The sequence below is a fragment of the Drosophila rhopaloa genome, unplaced genomic scaffold (assembly GCF_018152115.1).
Source record: "Drosophila rhopaloa isolate 14029-0021.01 unplaced genomic scaffold, ASM1815211v1 contig_163, whole genome shotgun sequence".
In the NCBI taxonomy this organism is placed as follows: Eukaryota; Metazoa; Arthropoda; class Insecta; order Diptera; family Drosophilidae; genus Drosophila; species Drosophila rhopaloa.
Genome location: NW_025335043.1, coordinates 10244586 through 10260050, shown reverse-complemented (window position 1 = coordinate 10260050; position 15465 = coordinate 10244586). Strand labels below are relative to the sequence as shown.

The 15465-nt window shown below is 39.6% G+C and overlaps 2 protein-coding genes and 1 long non-coding RNA gene across 13 annotated transcripts; 1 reads left to right on the top strand and 2 right to left on the bottom strand.

Moving 5' to 3' along the window:
• Positions 1-11: 11 nt before the first annotated feature.
• LOC108047975 (E3 ubiquitin-protein ligase rnf146) lies at positions 12-7799 on the bottom strand. 11 transcript variants are annotated; one of them, XM_044458005.1, is made up of 8 exons: positions 7353-7794; positions 6895-7025; positions 6202-6355; positions 4653-4783; positions 3959-4112; positions 2720-3163; positions 186-198; positions 12-112 (listed from the first exon to the last, which is right to left on the bottom strand). In XM_044458005.1, the coding sequence occupies exons 1-8, from the start codon at positions 7675-7677 to the stop codon at positions 97-99; spliced, it is 1368 nt and encodes a 455-aa protein (XP_044313940.1). In that variant the 5' UTR covers positions 7678-7794; the 3' UTR covers positions 12-96. The 11 variants fall into 11 exon arrangements, with proteins under 11 accessions (XP_044313940.1, XP_044313939.1, XP_044313938.1 ...); XM_044458004.1 differs by adding an exon at positions 1228-1354 and having other exon boundaries at positions 111-198; XM_044458003.1 differs by lacking the exons at positions 12-112; positions 186-198 and adding an exon at positions 1150-1354.
• On the top strand, positions 5454-5944 carry LOC123037425. The gene is made up of 3 exons (XR_006417489.1): positions 5454-5569; positions 5631-5741; positions 5838-5944. It is a non-coding gene; the product is annotated as an uncharacterized LOC123037425 (long non-coding RNA).
• A 4215-nt stretch (positions 7800-12014) lies between the features above and the next one.
• LOC108047978 (ornithine aminotransferase, mitochondrial) lies at positions 12015-15132 on the bottom strand. The gene is made up of 3 exons (XM_044458012.1): positions 14761-15132; positions 12345-13159; positions 12015-12283 (listed from the first exon to the last, which is right to left on the bottom strand). The coding sequence occupies exons 1-3, from the start codon at positions 15075-15077 to the stop codon at positions 12123-12125; spliced, it is 1293 nt and encodes a 430-aa protein (XP_044313947.1). The 5' UTR covers positions 15078-15132; the 3' UTR covers positions 12015-12122.
• Between the last annotated feature and the right edge of the window lie 333 nt (positions 15133-15465).

Here is a 15465-nt window from a genome sequence, read left to right as displayed (position 1 = left end):
AGACGGACAGTGTTCCAGAGTCCAGCTCTTCGTCCAGGTTGCAGGTTCCATTCCCGTCAATCAGTGCCTCACAATAATGGGAGTGGGTTCTTCATTTCACCATAAGCGTTGCCTTTAACAAGTGCGCGTTGAGGGTAGTTGAGGATCATTGGGTATTGTTGAGTTTTGGGGATTGATCTTCTCACCTTAATAATGTAGCTATCGCAGATAGGGATGATATTGGATTCTATTGTAGTTAAAATTTATGGTCGAATGTATTTAATCTCTATGCGATATCGATCTTTTGGGATCGTTTATTTTAACTTTTATTGTTTTCTTTTCAAAAATGGGTGTCATACAATTTCTTTTGTTAGTTTAGTTTTACATATGTATGTAGCTATAAAGAAAAATTATATGAACCCAATGGATTTTGTTGTTCAAAATAATACTCCCGAATAACAGTCAACATTAATTACAAAGGGGTAACATAAAATTGCAGCGATTTAAATTAAGAATAGCTAATATATAAAATATAAAAAGGTTTTAAGGTTTGATCTATCATTTTCAATCCATTTTCATTTACCCAAAAAGTTAATAAAACTAATACGTTAAAATGAAAAAGATACACATTTCTCACTTCCAGAAAGAAAGATATCAATGAATAATGTTCAACACAGGTTTTGTGATTTTTTTTATTGCCAAATTTTACATGTCTTAGGATCTAAACTATGACAAATGTGATCTTGCACAGGAGCTAGATCTCTAATCGACATATATCGGATTCAGCAAAAATCTATTTCTTAACATCTTGTATCAACCAAGTTGTAAATGCTTAATTCATTAATTAAATATAAGTATAATAAATGACAGACAATACTACTTGTTGTTAAATATAGTTGCCCTTTATCAGTGCTGTCAAAAATACCGGAGCGAGTGCTGTTCAAAAAATGTTGCTTGGCACATTTGGTTTTGATTTAATTGTTAAAAAGCTAAATGATTAATAAGTACGAATTGGTTGTTTAGAACTTCCACCATTAGATAAGGAAAAGATATCGTTAAGACTCTGTAGTCAATGCAAATGATACTAACTAATGCCACTTCATTCTTTGTCAGTTGTACGATATCGAAAAGTTATCAAAGACCGAAGAAATGCGAGTATGCAAGGATGGTTTTAGAAATGAGTAAGCGGATGGTTGGATATCTATGTGAGAGCATTAGATATAGTTCAAAAATTTTTGTTGATATTACCGGGAGGGGTTTTTCGAGGTCGGGTGTCGGGTTCAGTAGAGCGTTAGGTATATCGTAGATATTAGGGAAGCAACGAATACGCATTTCGCTGTTAGAAGTAATGGCGGAGTACATATCGAAAACGAATCTATAAATAGTAGTCACAAAATTTTGAGATTATTAAATCAGGTGTATATCCTTTGTAGCACATAATATACATTAGTTCTTCAGATAGTCATCTGTAATCTGACTAACCACTTTTCTCTTTTTACTTTTATTATAACTTATACAATACAAATATCAATATATTTAACTGTCACAGAACTGTTTTTCTTAACGCACTTACCGGCGACTTAATAATTAATACTGGATCTGACAACAGTGCGATTCGAAAACATCCAGATTTAAATTATAAATTATGATTTTCTAATACAAAAAAACTTTGCAAAATACGATTCCAAGTCTGTTAACGCAACATTTTGTTTTAAGAAACGCACTGAATATCAACTATGCAAATGGGAATTTGTTTCTAATTGACCTCCCACGAATTGCATCCTTGTCAAGTAATTCCCAATTCAAATATATATATTGTCGTTCTCACACTACTCATTTTTGTGGTTATTTGGCCTTTTGCTAGCTTGCAAGAGGGGAATATAGGGAGGTTTCGAAAATCTAGAATTTTCGATACGTTCAAGAGATTGAAAGGGTAATTATTGGGTTTTCTTTATAGTTTATGTACAGCGGAATACTGCAGGTTTCTATTCGAAGTTGTTACGGAAATGTGAGTTGTCAATCTAAAAATAGCCATACAGTATTAGATTTCTTAAACATTTCTTTTTAAAAATCCATATCTGTCCGTTTCATCTCTGGCTAAAAATAAGTTGGTTTTTCTTTAACTTGGTTAATTCTTTTCTGCTGTAACCTTTATGGTTTAATATCTGATTTAAAGTATTAAGGAATATGTGTTTGTTTTACCCTGTAGACATTCTGTTCTGTTTCTATTTCTGTTCAACGCTCAACGCTCGGAGCCTATCGATATACATGTTAGTTGATATATTCTCAGGTACGCGCTGCATTTCTCTAGTTAACATTCCCCATTCCGTTTAGTGAATTCTGCTAAAAGGAACATAGATCTTTTCTTTAAGTGTATGGGCTAGGCTAGCAATAGAGTAATCTTTCTTTAGAATGGGCTGTGTAACTTCCTAGAATCCCTGGTGATTATCGCCGGACTGTGGCTGCTCGCCCGCCTCCAGCTGCTCCCGTTCCAGCAGCTCCTGGTCCTCATCCTGGTCGTTGTCCTCCTCATCGCTGGAGTCCACATAATCCCGCATATTTAGCGCCTGGAAGTTGTTCAAGGCCTGCTCCAAGAGATCGATGGTGTGCTGATTGTGGGCAATAACCTGCTGGGTGTTCCTCAGGTCCCGCGTGATCAGATCCTGCATGGAGCCCGAGGCAGGAGAGGAGGCAGGCGAGCGTCCTGCGTCCTGTGGATGTGTGGAGTTGGTTTGCTCACCGCTGCTGCTGCTGCTGCTAGGATCATCGCTGATGTTGCTGGCCGCCAATCCTCGGGTGAGTTCGTCCGCATGTGCCAGGGTGGAGCCAATGATGTCACTTGCTATCCTGATTGCCGCATCCGTTGCTGCTATCGTGGATATAAAACTGGAGGCAGCTGCCGCCACGGTGGTTGGATTGGCTGTGGTTGGCGGTCTGCTGAAGATGGTGTCGCTGGTCACCTGGTTGCCCTCGATCCGCAGTCCGGCCACACCTTTCTTGGGTATGGTGGCCAGATCTCGTTTAACCCTCCTGCAGCGAGTGGGTTCGTTCTGGCGCTGCTGGACCAGCTGCTCCAAATCCACAATGTAGACGTAGCCAGCCACCAGGATGGTGCAGGATTTGTCGCCCTTCTTGAAGGCCTCCTCGATGTCCTGACTCGTGCGGTCATCGTATTGCCACCAACCTGTAGTTACACATTTTTACAGCACAAAATATTTGGAATGGGATGGGATCTCTTTTGATTGTTTTTTTTACTTTTTATCGCAGTTTAGTTTTTCTGTCTAGGATTAAGTAATGGAAATGGCAGTGCGGTGAGTCGATTATGAGTTGAATGGGTGGGTGATCTTGTTTAATTGTATCTTAGGCGCTTGCTGAGCCCGGCGACGCCCTTGGAAAAGCCCTGAACGGCATCCGTGTTTTTGCATCGCATGATATTGCGTTGCTTGTCTCGAGTCGAGAGTGCATACTGCTTCATCTGAATGAAGTCAATGACGTAAGTTCTCCCGCAAATCTGCAGATGCAGTCTATCCGGATCATCATAATGGTAAAGACATTCGGAGTCTGAGTCAAAGGTAAGAGAAACGTCGCTATACCTATCTTCATCTGCATCATTAGTAGATTGAAAATCGTTATCGTTATTCGGATCTATGAATGGTGGATCAATGGCAGCATCTGGAATTGACTCAGCTAAGGCCGTAAGATCTATTGGATTGGGATCGGGTGTGGGATTCACTGAAGCAATCAATGGATCCAATGGTATCGCTCTGGAATTGGGAGTAGAATCCAACACAGCAAGTTTAGGTTGCGGTGACTTTGCTTCCAAGGATATCTTATAATCCGCATAGCCGATCTCGATGTCTCCATTTGTCCGAGAGTCATAGGCCCACCAGCCACCTAGATTTGTGTGGTGCGTGTTTTTTTGCGTTGGGGTTTTTGGGAAATGAGGGTCGACCGTCACCAAAAGCGTAATTTTACTCACCATTTCTGCCCTCATAGTACCACTGGTAGCCATCTTCGGTCGCGCGAGTGGTGCAGATGTCCTCAATGCCATTTACCAGCTGGGGATGGTCCAGGAACTCGGCGGGAATCTCGCGACGGCACATCGCGCAGCGCGGATTCTTGTAAGCAACGCCCTGGTGAAGATCGAAAATGTATATTTAAAAATAGCCGAGGAGATTTAATTGTACAATTTTAGGTCACAAAGTTCTTTAATTTTCTTAAAGTTATGGCGGAAACTTTAGTTGATTAGCAGAAAATTTAACTTGCGAATAAAAACGGAAAGGTAAACTATAATTGTCGCCTCAAAATTGACCTTAATTCACGCTTAAACAAGTTTCTGAACAGGAAAATGCACTCGAGTGCTAATTGGAATACTTGTCTTAGGCTCAAACTGGTTGAAGTTGAAAGGGGACGGAAATCAATTGACAAGTCGCCAGCCGGAAGCCAATCTAATGCCATTATTGCGAGTGAACAGGGGCTCTCCCGGCATGCTAATCAATCGTTCAGAGCCGCTTTAGCACCAAAGGGTTAAAAACAGCCTTGAACTTGGCTACGTGCTTCGGTGGCTTTGGTGCTGCTCGAAAATTATATTCAAAAACGCGAATTTGACGATGTGAACTGCATTGCTAAGTGACTGAGGAAAGCTTCCGCTTTGGTCTTCATGAACTACGCACCTTAACGCACAAGAAGCAAAAGATGTGGCCACATGGGAGACGAGCTGGGTGAATGCAGGTTTGCAGGCAGATGGGACACTCCAATGCAACAGCGGTTGCGGAAAAGGAATCCCCGTCCGAAATCGTGGTGGCTGGAAAATAAGAGGAAAGAGTTGTAAGTAGAAAGTTTAACTGGGCTTCCAAGTTAACCTGATCTGTGCTATGAAAGTCAAGCATAAATTTATTTCGTTTTCGCTTTCCAAAAAACAAACCTTTTTTGAGAAAGGAAAAGTTGTAGTTTGTATTTAAAGTCGGCACCCATTTTAAAATCAAGAATGTTTCTAAATTATTGTTTTAACTTCATAGTTCTTAAAGATCTTAAAGTGGCAAGCCACTTCTCTCACCCGCATCCACTGTGCCGGGTTTCGCTGCATCCTCCGGGGATGAAGCAGGTGAAATTGGATTGGACGCAGAAGCAGTGGCTCTTGATCCCAATCCAAGTTCTGTGTCCGGCTCATCGGCAGATCCGTTTCCGGAACGGGCAGCAGCTGCCGCAGCCGCCGAAGTGGAGGGCGACAGGCAGAGATCAACGGTGGTCACAGTGGGACGCACAATTCCCACGAATATCACATCCCCATCTTCGTCGATGTCGCCCAACGTAATCACATCACTGTTGTTGTTGCTGCTGTTGGTGGCTGCACCTTGATCCGTAGCGCGTTGTTGCGACATCTTAGGACTTGGTCGGGCACGTCAGCAGCGGGGAAATCGCTCTGTCGCCTTTGTCGTTTAGTTTTAAATTTTCACAAACAAAATGGGAAACAAAAAAATTGTTGCTGCTCAATGTGACCGTTTAACCCCAAGCCAAAAAATGTCAGTGTGACTACCGAAAATATACCATTTCAAAAGTGTGGCTGGCTCGAACTGAACTGCCAGTGTTGGTAAGTGCTGCACTGGCGCTAAGATTCAAATTTGATATATATTTTACTTCTATATTTTTAGCCAACCATTATTTATAAAGTTAACTTCAACCAAATTGTAATCACCTTAAACTTATTTAAAATACTCTTTAAAAAGGGTGCCTTAAAGATTTATAGACCTAAATTAAATCAAGTAAGTATTCAAAAGTATCATCATAATGGTAAAGATATTCGGAGTCTGAGTCAAAGGTAAGAGAAACGCTATACCTATCTTCATCTTCATCATTAGTAGATTGAAAATCGTTATCGTTATTCGGATCTATGAATGGTGGATCAATGGCAGCATCTGGAATTGACTCAGCTAAGGCCGTAAGATCTATTGGATTGGGATCGGGTGTGGGATTCACTGAAGCAATCAATGGATCCAATGGTATTGCTCTGGAATTGGGAGTAGAATCCAACACAGCAAGTTTAGGTTGCGATGACTTTGCTTCCAAGGATATCTTATAATCCGCATAGCCGATCTCGATGTCTCCATTTGTCCGAGAGTCATAGGCCCACCAGTCACCTAGATTTGTGTGGTGCGTGTTTTTTTGCGTTGGGGTTTTTGGGAAATGAGGGTCGACCGTCACCAAAAGCGTAATTTTACTCACCATTTCTGCCCTCATAGTACCACTGGTAGCCGTCTTCGGTGGCGCGAGTGGTGCAGATGTCCTCAATGCCATTTACCAGCTGGGGATGGTCCAGGAACTCGGCGGGAATCTCGCGACGGCACATCGCGCAGCGTGGATTCTTGTAAGCAACGCCCTGGAGAAAATCGAAAATGTATATTTAAAAATAGCCGACGAGATTTCATTGTACATTTTTAGGTCACAAAGTTCTTTAATTTTCTTAAAGTTATGGCGGAAACTTTAGTTGATTAGCAGAAAATTTAACTTGCGAATAAAAACGGAAAGGTAAACTATAATTGTCGCCTCAAAATTGACCTTAATTCACGCTTAAACAAGTTTCTGAACAGGAAAATGCACTCGAGTGCTAATTGGAATACTTGTCTTAGGCTCAAACTGGTTGAAGTTGAAAGGGGACGGAAATCAATTGACAAGTCGCCAGCCGGAAGCCAATCTAATGCCATTATTGCGAGTGAACAGGGGCTCTCTCGGCATGCTAATCAATCGTTCATGCCGCTTTGGCACCAAAGGGTTAAAAACAGCCTTGAACTTGGCTACGTGCTTCGGTGGCTTTGGTGCTGCTCGAAAATTATATTCAAAAACGCGAATTTGACGATGTGAACTGCATTGCTAAGTGACTGAGGAAAGCTTCCGCTTTGGTCTTCATGAACTACGCACCTTAACGCACAAGAAGCAAAAGATGTGGCCACATGGGAGACGAGCTGGGTGAATGCAGGTTTGCAGGCAGATGGGACACTCCAATGCAACAGCGGTTGCGGAAAAGGAATCCCCGTCCGAAATCGTGGTGGCTGGAAAATAAGAGGAAAGAGTTGTAAGTAGAAAGTTTAACTGGGCTTCCAAGTTAACCTGATCTGTGCTATGAAAGTCAAGCATAAATTTATTTCGTTTTCGCTTTCCAAAAAACAAACCTTTTTTGAGAAAGGAAAAGTTGTAGTTTGTATTTAAAGTCGGCACCCATTTTAAAATCAAGAATGTTTCTAAATTATTGTTTTAACTTCATAGTTCTTAAAGATCTGAAGATTTAAGAACCATTAGAGCAGTGGGAGACATTTATTAATATTTTATGGTGAATTATTTGTAACTTTTGTAAGGAAATAAAATTTTTTAAATCTCACCCGCATCCACTGTGCCGGGTTTCGCTGCATCCTCCGGGGATGAAGCAGGTAAAATTGGATTGGACGCAGAGGCAGTGGCTCTTGATCCCAGTCCAGGTTCTGCATCCGGCTCATCGGCAGATCCGTTTCCGGAACGGGCAGCAGCTGCCGCAGCCGCCGAAGTGGAGGGCGACAGGCAGAGATCAACGGTGGTCACAGTGGGACGCACAATTCCCACGAATATCACATCCCCATCTTCGTCGACGTCGCCCAACGTAATCACATCACTGTTGTTGTTGCTGCTGGTGGTGGCTGCACCTTGATCCGTAGCGCGTTGTTGCGACATCTTAGGACTTGGTCGGGCACGTCAGCATCGGGGAAGTCGCCTTTGTCGTTCAGTTTTAAATTTTCACAAACAAAATGGGAAACAAAAAAATTGTTGCTGCTCAATGTGACCGTTTAACCCCAAGCCAAAAAATGTCAGTGTGACTTCCAAAAATATACCATTTCAAAAGAGTGGCTGCCTCGAACTGAACTGCCAATGTTGGTAAGTGCTGCACTGGCGCTAAGATTCAAATTTGAAATAGATTTTTAGCCAACCATTATTTATAAAGTAAACTTTACTATATTACATCCACCAAATTGTAATCACCTTAAACTTATTTAAAATACTCTTTAAAAAGTGTGCCTTAAAGATTTATAGACCTAAATTAAATCAAGTAAGTATTCAAAATATGTTATGTTGGATCCATTAAGTTGCAGGTTAAAGTAACTTTAAAAATTCATCATCAGCTTCCTAAAATTCAAATCTTTGCACATACAATAAATTTGAATATTATTTTTAAATATCTACCGCAGCTTTTATTACCTGCTGCTGCACACATTAATAATGCTTTATTAAATTCAACAAAAACCAATTAAAATTATGCGCTTCATTACATGCAACACCTTTTGCAGCCCGCCTCCAACCCGCCTCGAATTTAACTTCATAAAAATTGACAGCCCTTCGGCCAGGATATTTGGTCAGCGAAGGCATCACGCACTTTTTAATATGCAGCCGGCATGCGACAGGGCCGAAAAAAAGTAACACACAACAACAGTCAGTTGCAGTTGTCCTGAACAGGACCTTCGTACTCATTACATAAAAATCAATTTTTGGTTTATTTTTCATTTCGCCTCTCTCATCGCAATTGCATGTCATTTTTTGTCAATTACACAGACACACAGACGTTGGCCAATTGCCTAATTGCGCGACAGACAAACGCGTTGAAGTCAACTGCCGACGAGTTTTGTAAATTACTCTCGTTCTGTTCCGATCCTGCGATGCGATGCGATGCGATGTTGTCCTGCCGGGCTGTTTAATGCACGTGTCTCTTCGGGCGTTTTAAAAATGTGTTGCCTGTCCTGGGAAGCCACTGTTCCGACGTGATTTGCCTAGGGGAATGTCTATTTTGGAAGGCGAAAAAAAATATAAAATTCAATAATCTAGTATTTCGACTAAGAATTACCTGGTTCTCAATGTCGTATGATTAACCTGCATAACAAGAACGCCTCAAATCGGATAAATTGTTATTTTTGTATTTAAGATTCCTACCCATAAATGTTAATGAAATTATTTTGGTAAAAATGTATACTAATTAAGATCCGTTAACAAAAAGGAGGTTAATTATAATAAATAGGTAAATATAACAAATATTTTACATAATCTGAACCTTACCCAAAACATTTCCAAAAATGAAACTAAGTAATTATTTATTTTCAATACATCAGCTTAAATCTAATATACCCTCAAAAAAATACTATTACAAGTCATTTAAAACGCATGTAGCAACTATTTAATATGCACGGCGAGTCCTTCAACTCTCGACACTCAACCCTTTATCCTGTGTGCTCGTTTCTGCACTTGGTTTTTTGTTATAATTGTTCTATGTCCTGTGCAATTGAATTTTTATTTGCCAGCAAACGATCAAGAAACAGAAGAAGTTTAAATTATGATTGCCTCTTCATTGCTTCATTGCCCTGAGGCCACAAAAAGAAAACCATAAAAACAGTAACCCACAAAAATAAACGAAGAGAAAACCTCAAATCTTAATGTAATTATCAAGCCAGTAAAAAAAACCGTTTATAACGGTAGACGCCTCAAGATTATTAACACAAAAGAGGGCCGCAATGGTCGTCATAAGCATAAAAATATTGCCCCCTCCCCCCCCCTTTGGTAGACTTCGTCACCCTGTCTTTTTTACCATAAAAAAGGGAGAACAAAAAGAATTTTCCTTGCTGCCACATTTTTGCACCCTCTTTTTGTAATAAGCTACTTTTGCATCTTGCCTATTGCTCTTTATTTTATCATTTGGTGGGCTTGTTCATTTCTCCCTTAAACATTTTATTATAACCATTTTTTTGGTCCACCAAATCCCCTTAATAAACGAAAATTGTCTGTTGACACATGTGAACAGAGGCTTGCAGCCAATGCAACCTAAGCTCTAATAAATTTACGATCGGAATTTCGCACGAATTTCCTATTAAAATGCTGATTTTTCCTGTAAGTGTTAGCAAAATAAAGAGGCTGAAATTTTTGAGGGGTGAGTTTGAGTTTATTGCCATAATAAGCGAATTTTGTTTGTTGGATTAAACAAATTTTGAAAATTTTCAGAACTTAATTTATTTTACAAAGAAGTTTATTGTTAAGCTGTACTAAATATTTAATATACCTATTTGCTGACCAACCTAATAATACAATGGACCAAAAAAATCGTTAGAAAAAATTATTTATTTGTATAGAAACTCTATATTTGTATTTACATATATCTAGATTATTATTGTATACAAAAATCTACATTTTAATACTCTTAAAACTTATACAACATTTTTCTAAAGACAATATAGAACTTTGTTGAAAATATAAAAAGTCAACTTAAGGAAATCTATAAAATACCTGTGGCTTAATATATTAATAGTTTTTAATTAAGGATATTTTAAACTTAATCCTTGTTGCAGGCAGCAAATTGTCTTGAAGCTCTCCACAGAAAATATGTCAATGTCTAATCAGTGAACTACTTTCCAAAGTTACCTTCCTTTCAGCACTCCTTTGCCATTCTTTCGATTTCTCCTGCCAGTTGGCTGCTGGTTTTTAATTAAAATATAAAAACGAAGGGAACGTGCCGCGGTCGTTAGGCAATAAACTTGGACACCGCGCATCCTGCCAAGGACAATTACCAGGCGGAAAATGTCGCAACATTTTCGCTCCTTATCGCTGCCTTTCGGTACTTTAGGCCAAGGAATTCCGAGCCGCGGCATAAAGGAAAACGAATTAACGACATTGTAATGCTTATCTGAGAGAAAAGGTCCTTTTTGCGGAGAGCACAGGGCATATCCTTTTCACCCCGCCCACACTCTAAAACATATTTTCCATAGGAAAAAAATGGGGAAAAATCTTGATTTTTTAATTTTAACGCTTTATTTAATTATGTGCAGACGAAACAACTTGAAGTTTGCTAATAAAATGCTTAAGGAGTCTCCCTTCTGCATTCCCTTCATTTTGTCTGAGCAATAAAACCCACAAAAAATGGGCTAAAAATGGATTTTTCCAGCTTCTTTTACTCTCCTTTTTTTTTTAATAAAGACATCAACAGATGGGCGGCGATAAAAAGGCAAAGATTATGGGACAGACTACAAAGAAGAAGATCAAGGAAGGTCCAAGTGTCGTGTGGCTTTTGACACCCCCCAAAAAAAGAGGATAAAAAAACAGGCAACAGTTTCAGCTTGTTTCGGCCATTCAGATTTGGACAAAAGGCCAGACGCAGGAGATTTAGTTTTAAGCGTTAACACTTGACCCCAGGATAAAAGGTCCTGCTGCGAGAGTTGCTTACTTTTAATGGCTTTAAAGATAAGCGTTTATTTCTCATTCGCTTTTCTTAATGCGCAAACTTTTAATTAGCTGGAAAAAATGTAGCTTCTCTTCTGATTGCTTTTCAATTGGCGTTGAGCAAATTTGACATCAAATATACCCAATAAAAATCAAATACAAATCGAATGCCTGTTATTGTCCAACCCCTGTTCCTAATTTTACGTTTCCCTGAGGGGGATGTTTAGCCTACTTATGGGCATCATTTGCCTTGTCACCTGTTGTTCCCCGAGCTGATTTAAATCTTTAAAATCAATATGCCAAGCTTCAAGCCAAACAGATGGAGCTCCTCGGTAAACACAACAAGGGGAGTCCTTCTTCGCAGAGGAGGTCGGAAATGGGGTAGCGGTGACATCCTTGACAGGTGTGAGAATAAAAGACATTTTTTGAAGTTGACTCCTGGTAGTCTGCGAAAGACGCCTTCAGGCAACAGACAGGCAGGAAAATTGAAATGGTTTGGATTACATTTGACTTTTATAAGCGGATTTCGGGCGTGGCATAGTTAGCCAGTGGCAGCTTACGGTAGGGGTAGAAATTGTTATTGATATATGGATATCGGCAAGGACTTAGTTAAACAATTTAAGTTAGTTTAAAATTAATCAAATTAAATTTGTACTAACAATATACTTGCGATCAAAGCTACACAGTTTTTAATCGGATTTTTTAATTATGGTATTTCAGTTGATCAAGTTAAAGTATGCAATAATTTTTGTGATATATGGATCGATTGATGGTACGAATGCTTACTATTCCCACTTTTAGACTTAAAACCTCACATCTCATATATAAAAAATATAAAAACTGTTATTTATTTCAGACTTTCCACAAAACTTAACATTAATCAGGTTACTAAAATTCGAGCTATATATGAGCTCCGATCCGAAAATCTACATAGACAGAATGGTCTTCTTGATAATGTCGATGCTCTCGCGAATTTGTGTCTCATTAATGACCAGTGGAGGAGCAAATCGAATGATATCGCCATGGGTGGGCTTGGCCAACAGACCATTCTCCTTGAGCTTCAGGCACACCTCCCAAGCATCGTATTCTGCAGAAGATAAAGTTAGGTTTAGGAATAAATTCATTATGAAAGGTATAATATAACTTACTCTTGTTAATGACGATGGCGTTGAGCAGCCCTTTTCCGCGCACCACCGAAACCACATCCTGCGGAAGCTTAGACAGCTCGCTGCGCAGGATTTCACCCATTTTGAAGGCATTCTCCGCCAGCTTTTCCTCCTGCAGGACCTCCAACGCAGCCATGGCCACTCGGCAGCCCAAGGGATTACCTCCGTAGGTAGATCCATGCTCTCCTGGCTTTATGCACAGCATCACATTATCGTTGCTGAGAACCGCAGATACGGGATACAGGCCACCGGATAGCGCCTTTCCCAGGATCAGAATGTCTGGCTGAACCTGCTCGTAATTCACGGCCAGTAGTTTTCCGGTTCTGGCCAATCCCGTCTGCACCTCATCGGCAATCCAAAGGACATTGTACTTGGAGCAGAGTTCCCGTACCTTCTGCAGATAACCATCACTGGGCACCACCACGCCAGCTTCTCCCTGAATGGGTTCCACCATGAAGGCACACACATTGGGATCCTTGAGGGACTCCTCCAGAGCCGACACATTATCGTACTCGATCAACTCGAATCCCGGCATAAAGGGTCCGAATCCCTCGTAGCTACTGGGATCATTGGAGGCGGACACTGCGGACAAGGTGCGTCCCCAGAAATTGTTACGTGCAAATATGATCTTGGCCTGATTCTTCGGTATTTTCTTTTCCAAATAGCCCCACTTGCGGGCTAATTTGCAGGCGGTTTCTCCACCCTCAACACCCGTGTTCATCGGCAGCACTTTGTCGAAGCCAAACAGCTTGGTAACATACTCCTCATACTCGCCCAGGACATCCGAATAGAAGGCACTGAAACGGAAACAGAAAACAGTTCAGTTTTATTAATAATTTAACATTAGTAGGTATTCCTAAACCATTTTATAAATATTCCCTACAAATTGCAAAGATCAAAGAAGGCGGAAAATATTCACACTAAACATTCAAAAATAAGAGACCGGTGAACTTCATCAGCTAAAATATTTCTATTTTTTAAGCTTCTTCATATAAACTTAACTTTTATTATATTTTTCTTTTGTTGAAATTACTTGGAAGTGCTTAAATATTTTTAAAGTCATCATATACTTTTTTTTAAATTTTTTTATTTATATTTAGTGACATTTCTTACAACCCTCTAAGATTATAAGAATAATCATCTATAAACGGGCAAAAAACAATTTGGTCAGCTAAAAATAGTACAACTAAACACTTACCTGCCCAGTACATTGCCTTTTTGCGTTATCATTGTCAACTAAGTTCCAAATTTAGAAATCGCAACAAACAATAACAAGTCATCGATCTTGCGAGTTGTTATCAATGAACCTCTTTTGACTTTATTGGCCCACTTAACCTAACAATCTGGCCCTGGCAACCCAAAAGAAACCAAATAAAACCGGCAATGAGGCGTCCCATTAGTTAGAACTCAAGTATGAAAGAAAAATTAAATACATTTTTCTCTGACAAATGTGGAATACCTAAGAGAAGTGAGAATTTATATATTTGTTTTCTAGTTGCTGATAAGATTTCATTTAGTCCATGGGTGGTTATCACCGTTCAAAGTTTATATTTGGTAAAAAAAAACAAGTTAGAAATAAACAAAAGCTATATATTTTTTTATATAAGCTTTTTAGACGATCTTGGAAAAAAACAAACTAATCAATCTCATGTCAATTTTGGACACAGTTGTTTTTGAAATGTACTTTAATTACCCGAAAACTTTATTTATAGGTTGTGTAATCTTGTCCAGACATATTAAAAAATTAAGCACCCCGACATTCACTTCTCTATCTATACGTTTTATTAGCATTCAACCGAAAAAACTTATTGAGTAATCATTGAGTTTAATTTTTCGGTTGACAACAGAAAGAAAATAGCACACACAATCTGCACTTGAACTTGAGTAAACAAAAACTTTCCCCACACATTTGGGCAAAGATATACTAATACTTGTAGGTCTATTGGGGCGGACTGTATCTTAAAAAGTTTAAAAAAATAATGTAATTCACTTGAAAATAGGGCCTTAATTTAAAAAAAAAAATAAAATTACGCATACGCCACGCATGCCCGGCTTAATGTTTTAATAGAAAATCTAAAAACCATTATCAGTTTCGTTTTAAACGAAAGTAACTATTTAATAAAATATTAAATTTTGTGTTTTGGTAAATTCAACATTCCGAGTAAAATTGCGTATACGACCCGTAAAACAAATTTAATTTTGTATAAAATGCAAATGTGTAAAATATTATTTAGTAAGAAAAAAACAGAAACTAGCATAATTCCATTTAATTATGTCCACCTTAAATACTATGTACAATACTGATAAAGTAGGAAGCCGATAAGCTTTTAAGGGGGGCACGTCTTCGTGCTCTAATATCAGATGAATATGAAGTTCTCTTTCCCATTTTTCCACTTACCGCGATGTCAAGGCCAATTTAGAGGCCTGTTCGGTGAGGGCCTTGATGATCTTGGGATGACAGTGTCCCTGGTTGACTGCCGAGTAGGCACTCAAGTAGTCGAAGTAGCGCTTTCCCTCCACATCCCAGACGAAGACGCCTTTGCCCTTGGTCAAGGCCACCGGCAGTGGGTGGTAGTTGTGGGCGCCGTACTTATTTTCCCGGGCATAAACTACTTCAGAAAGCGATGAAGTAGACGAATCCTGGGCAGCAGCTGTCTTCTGGGCCAAGTAGCTCAGACGGGTGGCAATGCCGCGTGTTGACAGTTTGGAGAACATAATGGGTATAATTTCCAAGATCGATGGACTAACGGCACTTCTACTCGCGGATCGCTGCGGATGCTCACTGAAAGCCTGCTGGCAGTGGGCGGGTGCTTTTTATACCCGGAGAGCACTGTGGAGAGCCTCGTACCCCCATGGAAGCTTGCTCTATATCTCTTCCCGGTTCTCTGAATATTACTCTCCCAGATCTCTCCTTACTTATCTTATTACATTACTACGTATATCATTACACACATTTAAATGCATGTATCCAGCTATAAATCATTTTCCATTTGATACTTTATGAATTTGAGTTATTGTTGCTGTTGATTTTTATGCTTTTGTCCGCAAATTGTAATCAGCTTGAAAATTTCCACTGCTAAATTGATCGAGCTTAAGCAAGCTT

What these genes read in the sequence shown, in the direction of transcription:
- LOC108047975 (XM_044458001.1), bottom strand. Translation starts at nt 7,677, where the DNA reads ATGTCGCAACAACGCGCTACGGATCAAGGTGCAGCCACCACCAGCAGC. An exon ending in TTTGCTTCTTGTGCGTTAAG is followed by an intron (nt 6,356 to 6,894) that starts GTGCGTAGTTCA and finishes GATTTTCTCCAG; the next exon opens with GGCGTTGCTTACAAGAATCC. An exon ending in GTACTATGAGGGCAGAAATG is followed by an intron (nt 4,784 to 6,201) that starts GTGAGTAAAATT and finishes CTTATTTTCCAG; the next exon opens with CCACCACGATTTCGGACGGG.
- LOC108047978 (XM_044458012.1), bottom strand. Translation starts at nt 15,077, where the DNA reads ATGTTCTCCAAACTGTCAACACGCGGCATTGCCACCCGTCTGAGCTAC. An exon ending in AAATTGGCCTTGACATCGCG is followed by an intron (nt 13,160 to 14,760) that starts GTAAGTGGAAAA and finishes TTTCCGTTTCAG; the next exon opens with TGCCTTCTATTCGGATGTCC. An exon ending in CGCCATCGTCATTAACAAGA is followed by an intron (nt 12,284 to 12,344) that starts GTAAGTTATATT and finishes TATCTTCTGCAG; the next exon opens with AATACGATGCTTGGGAGGTG.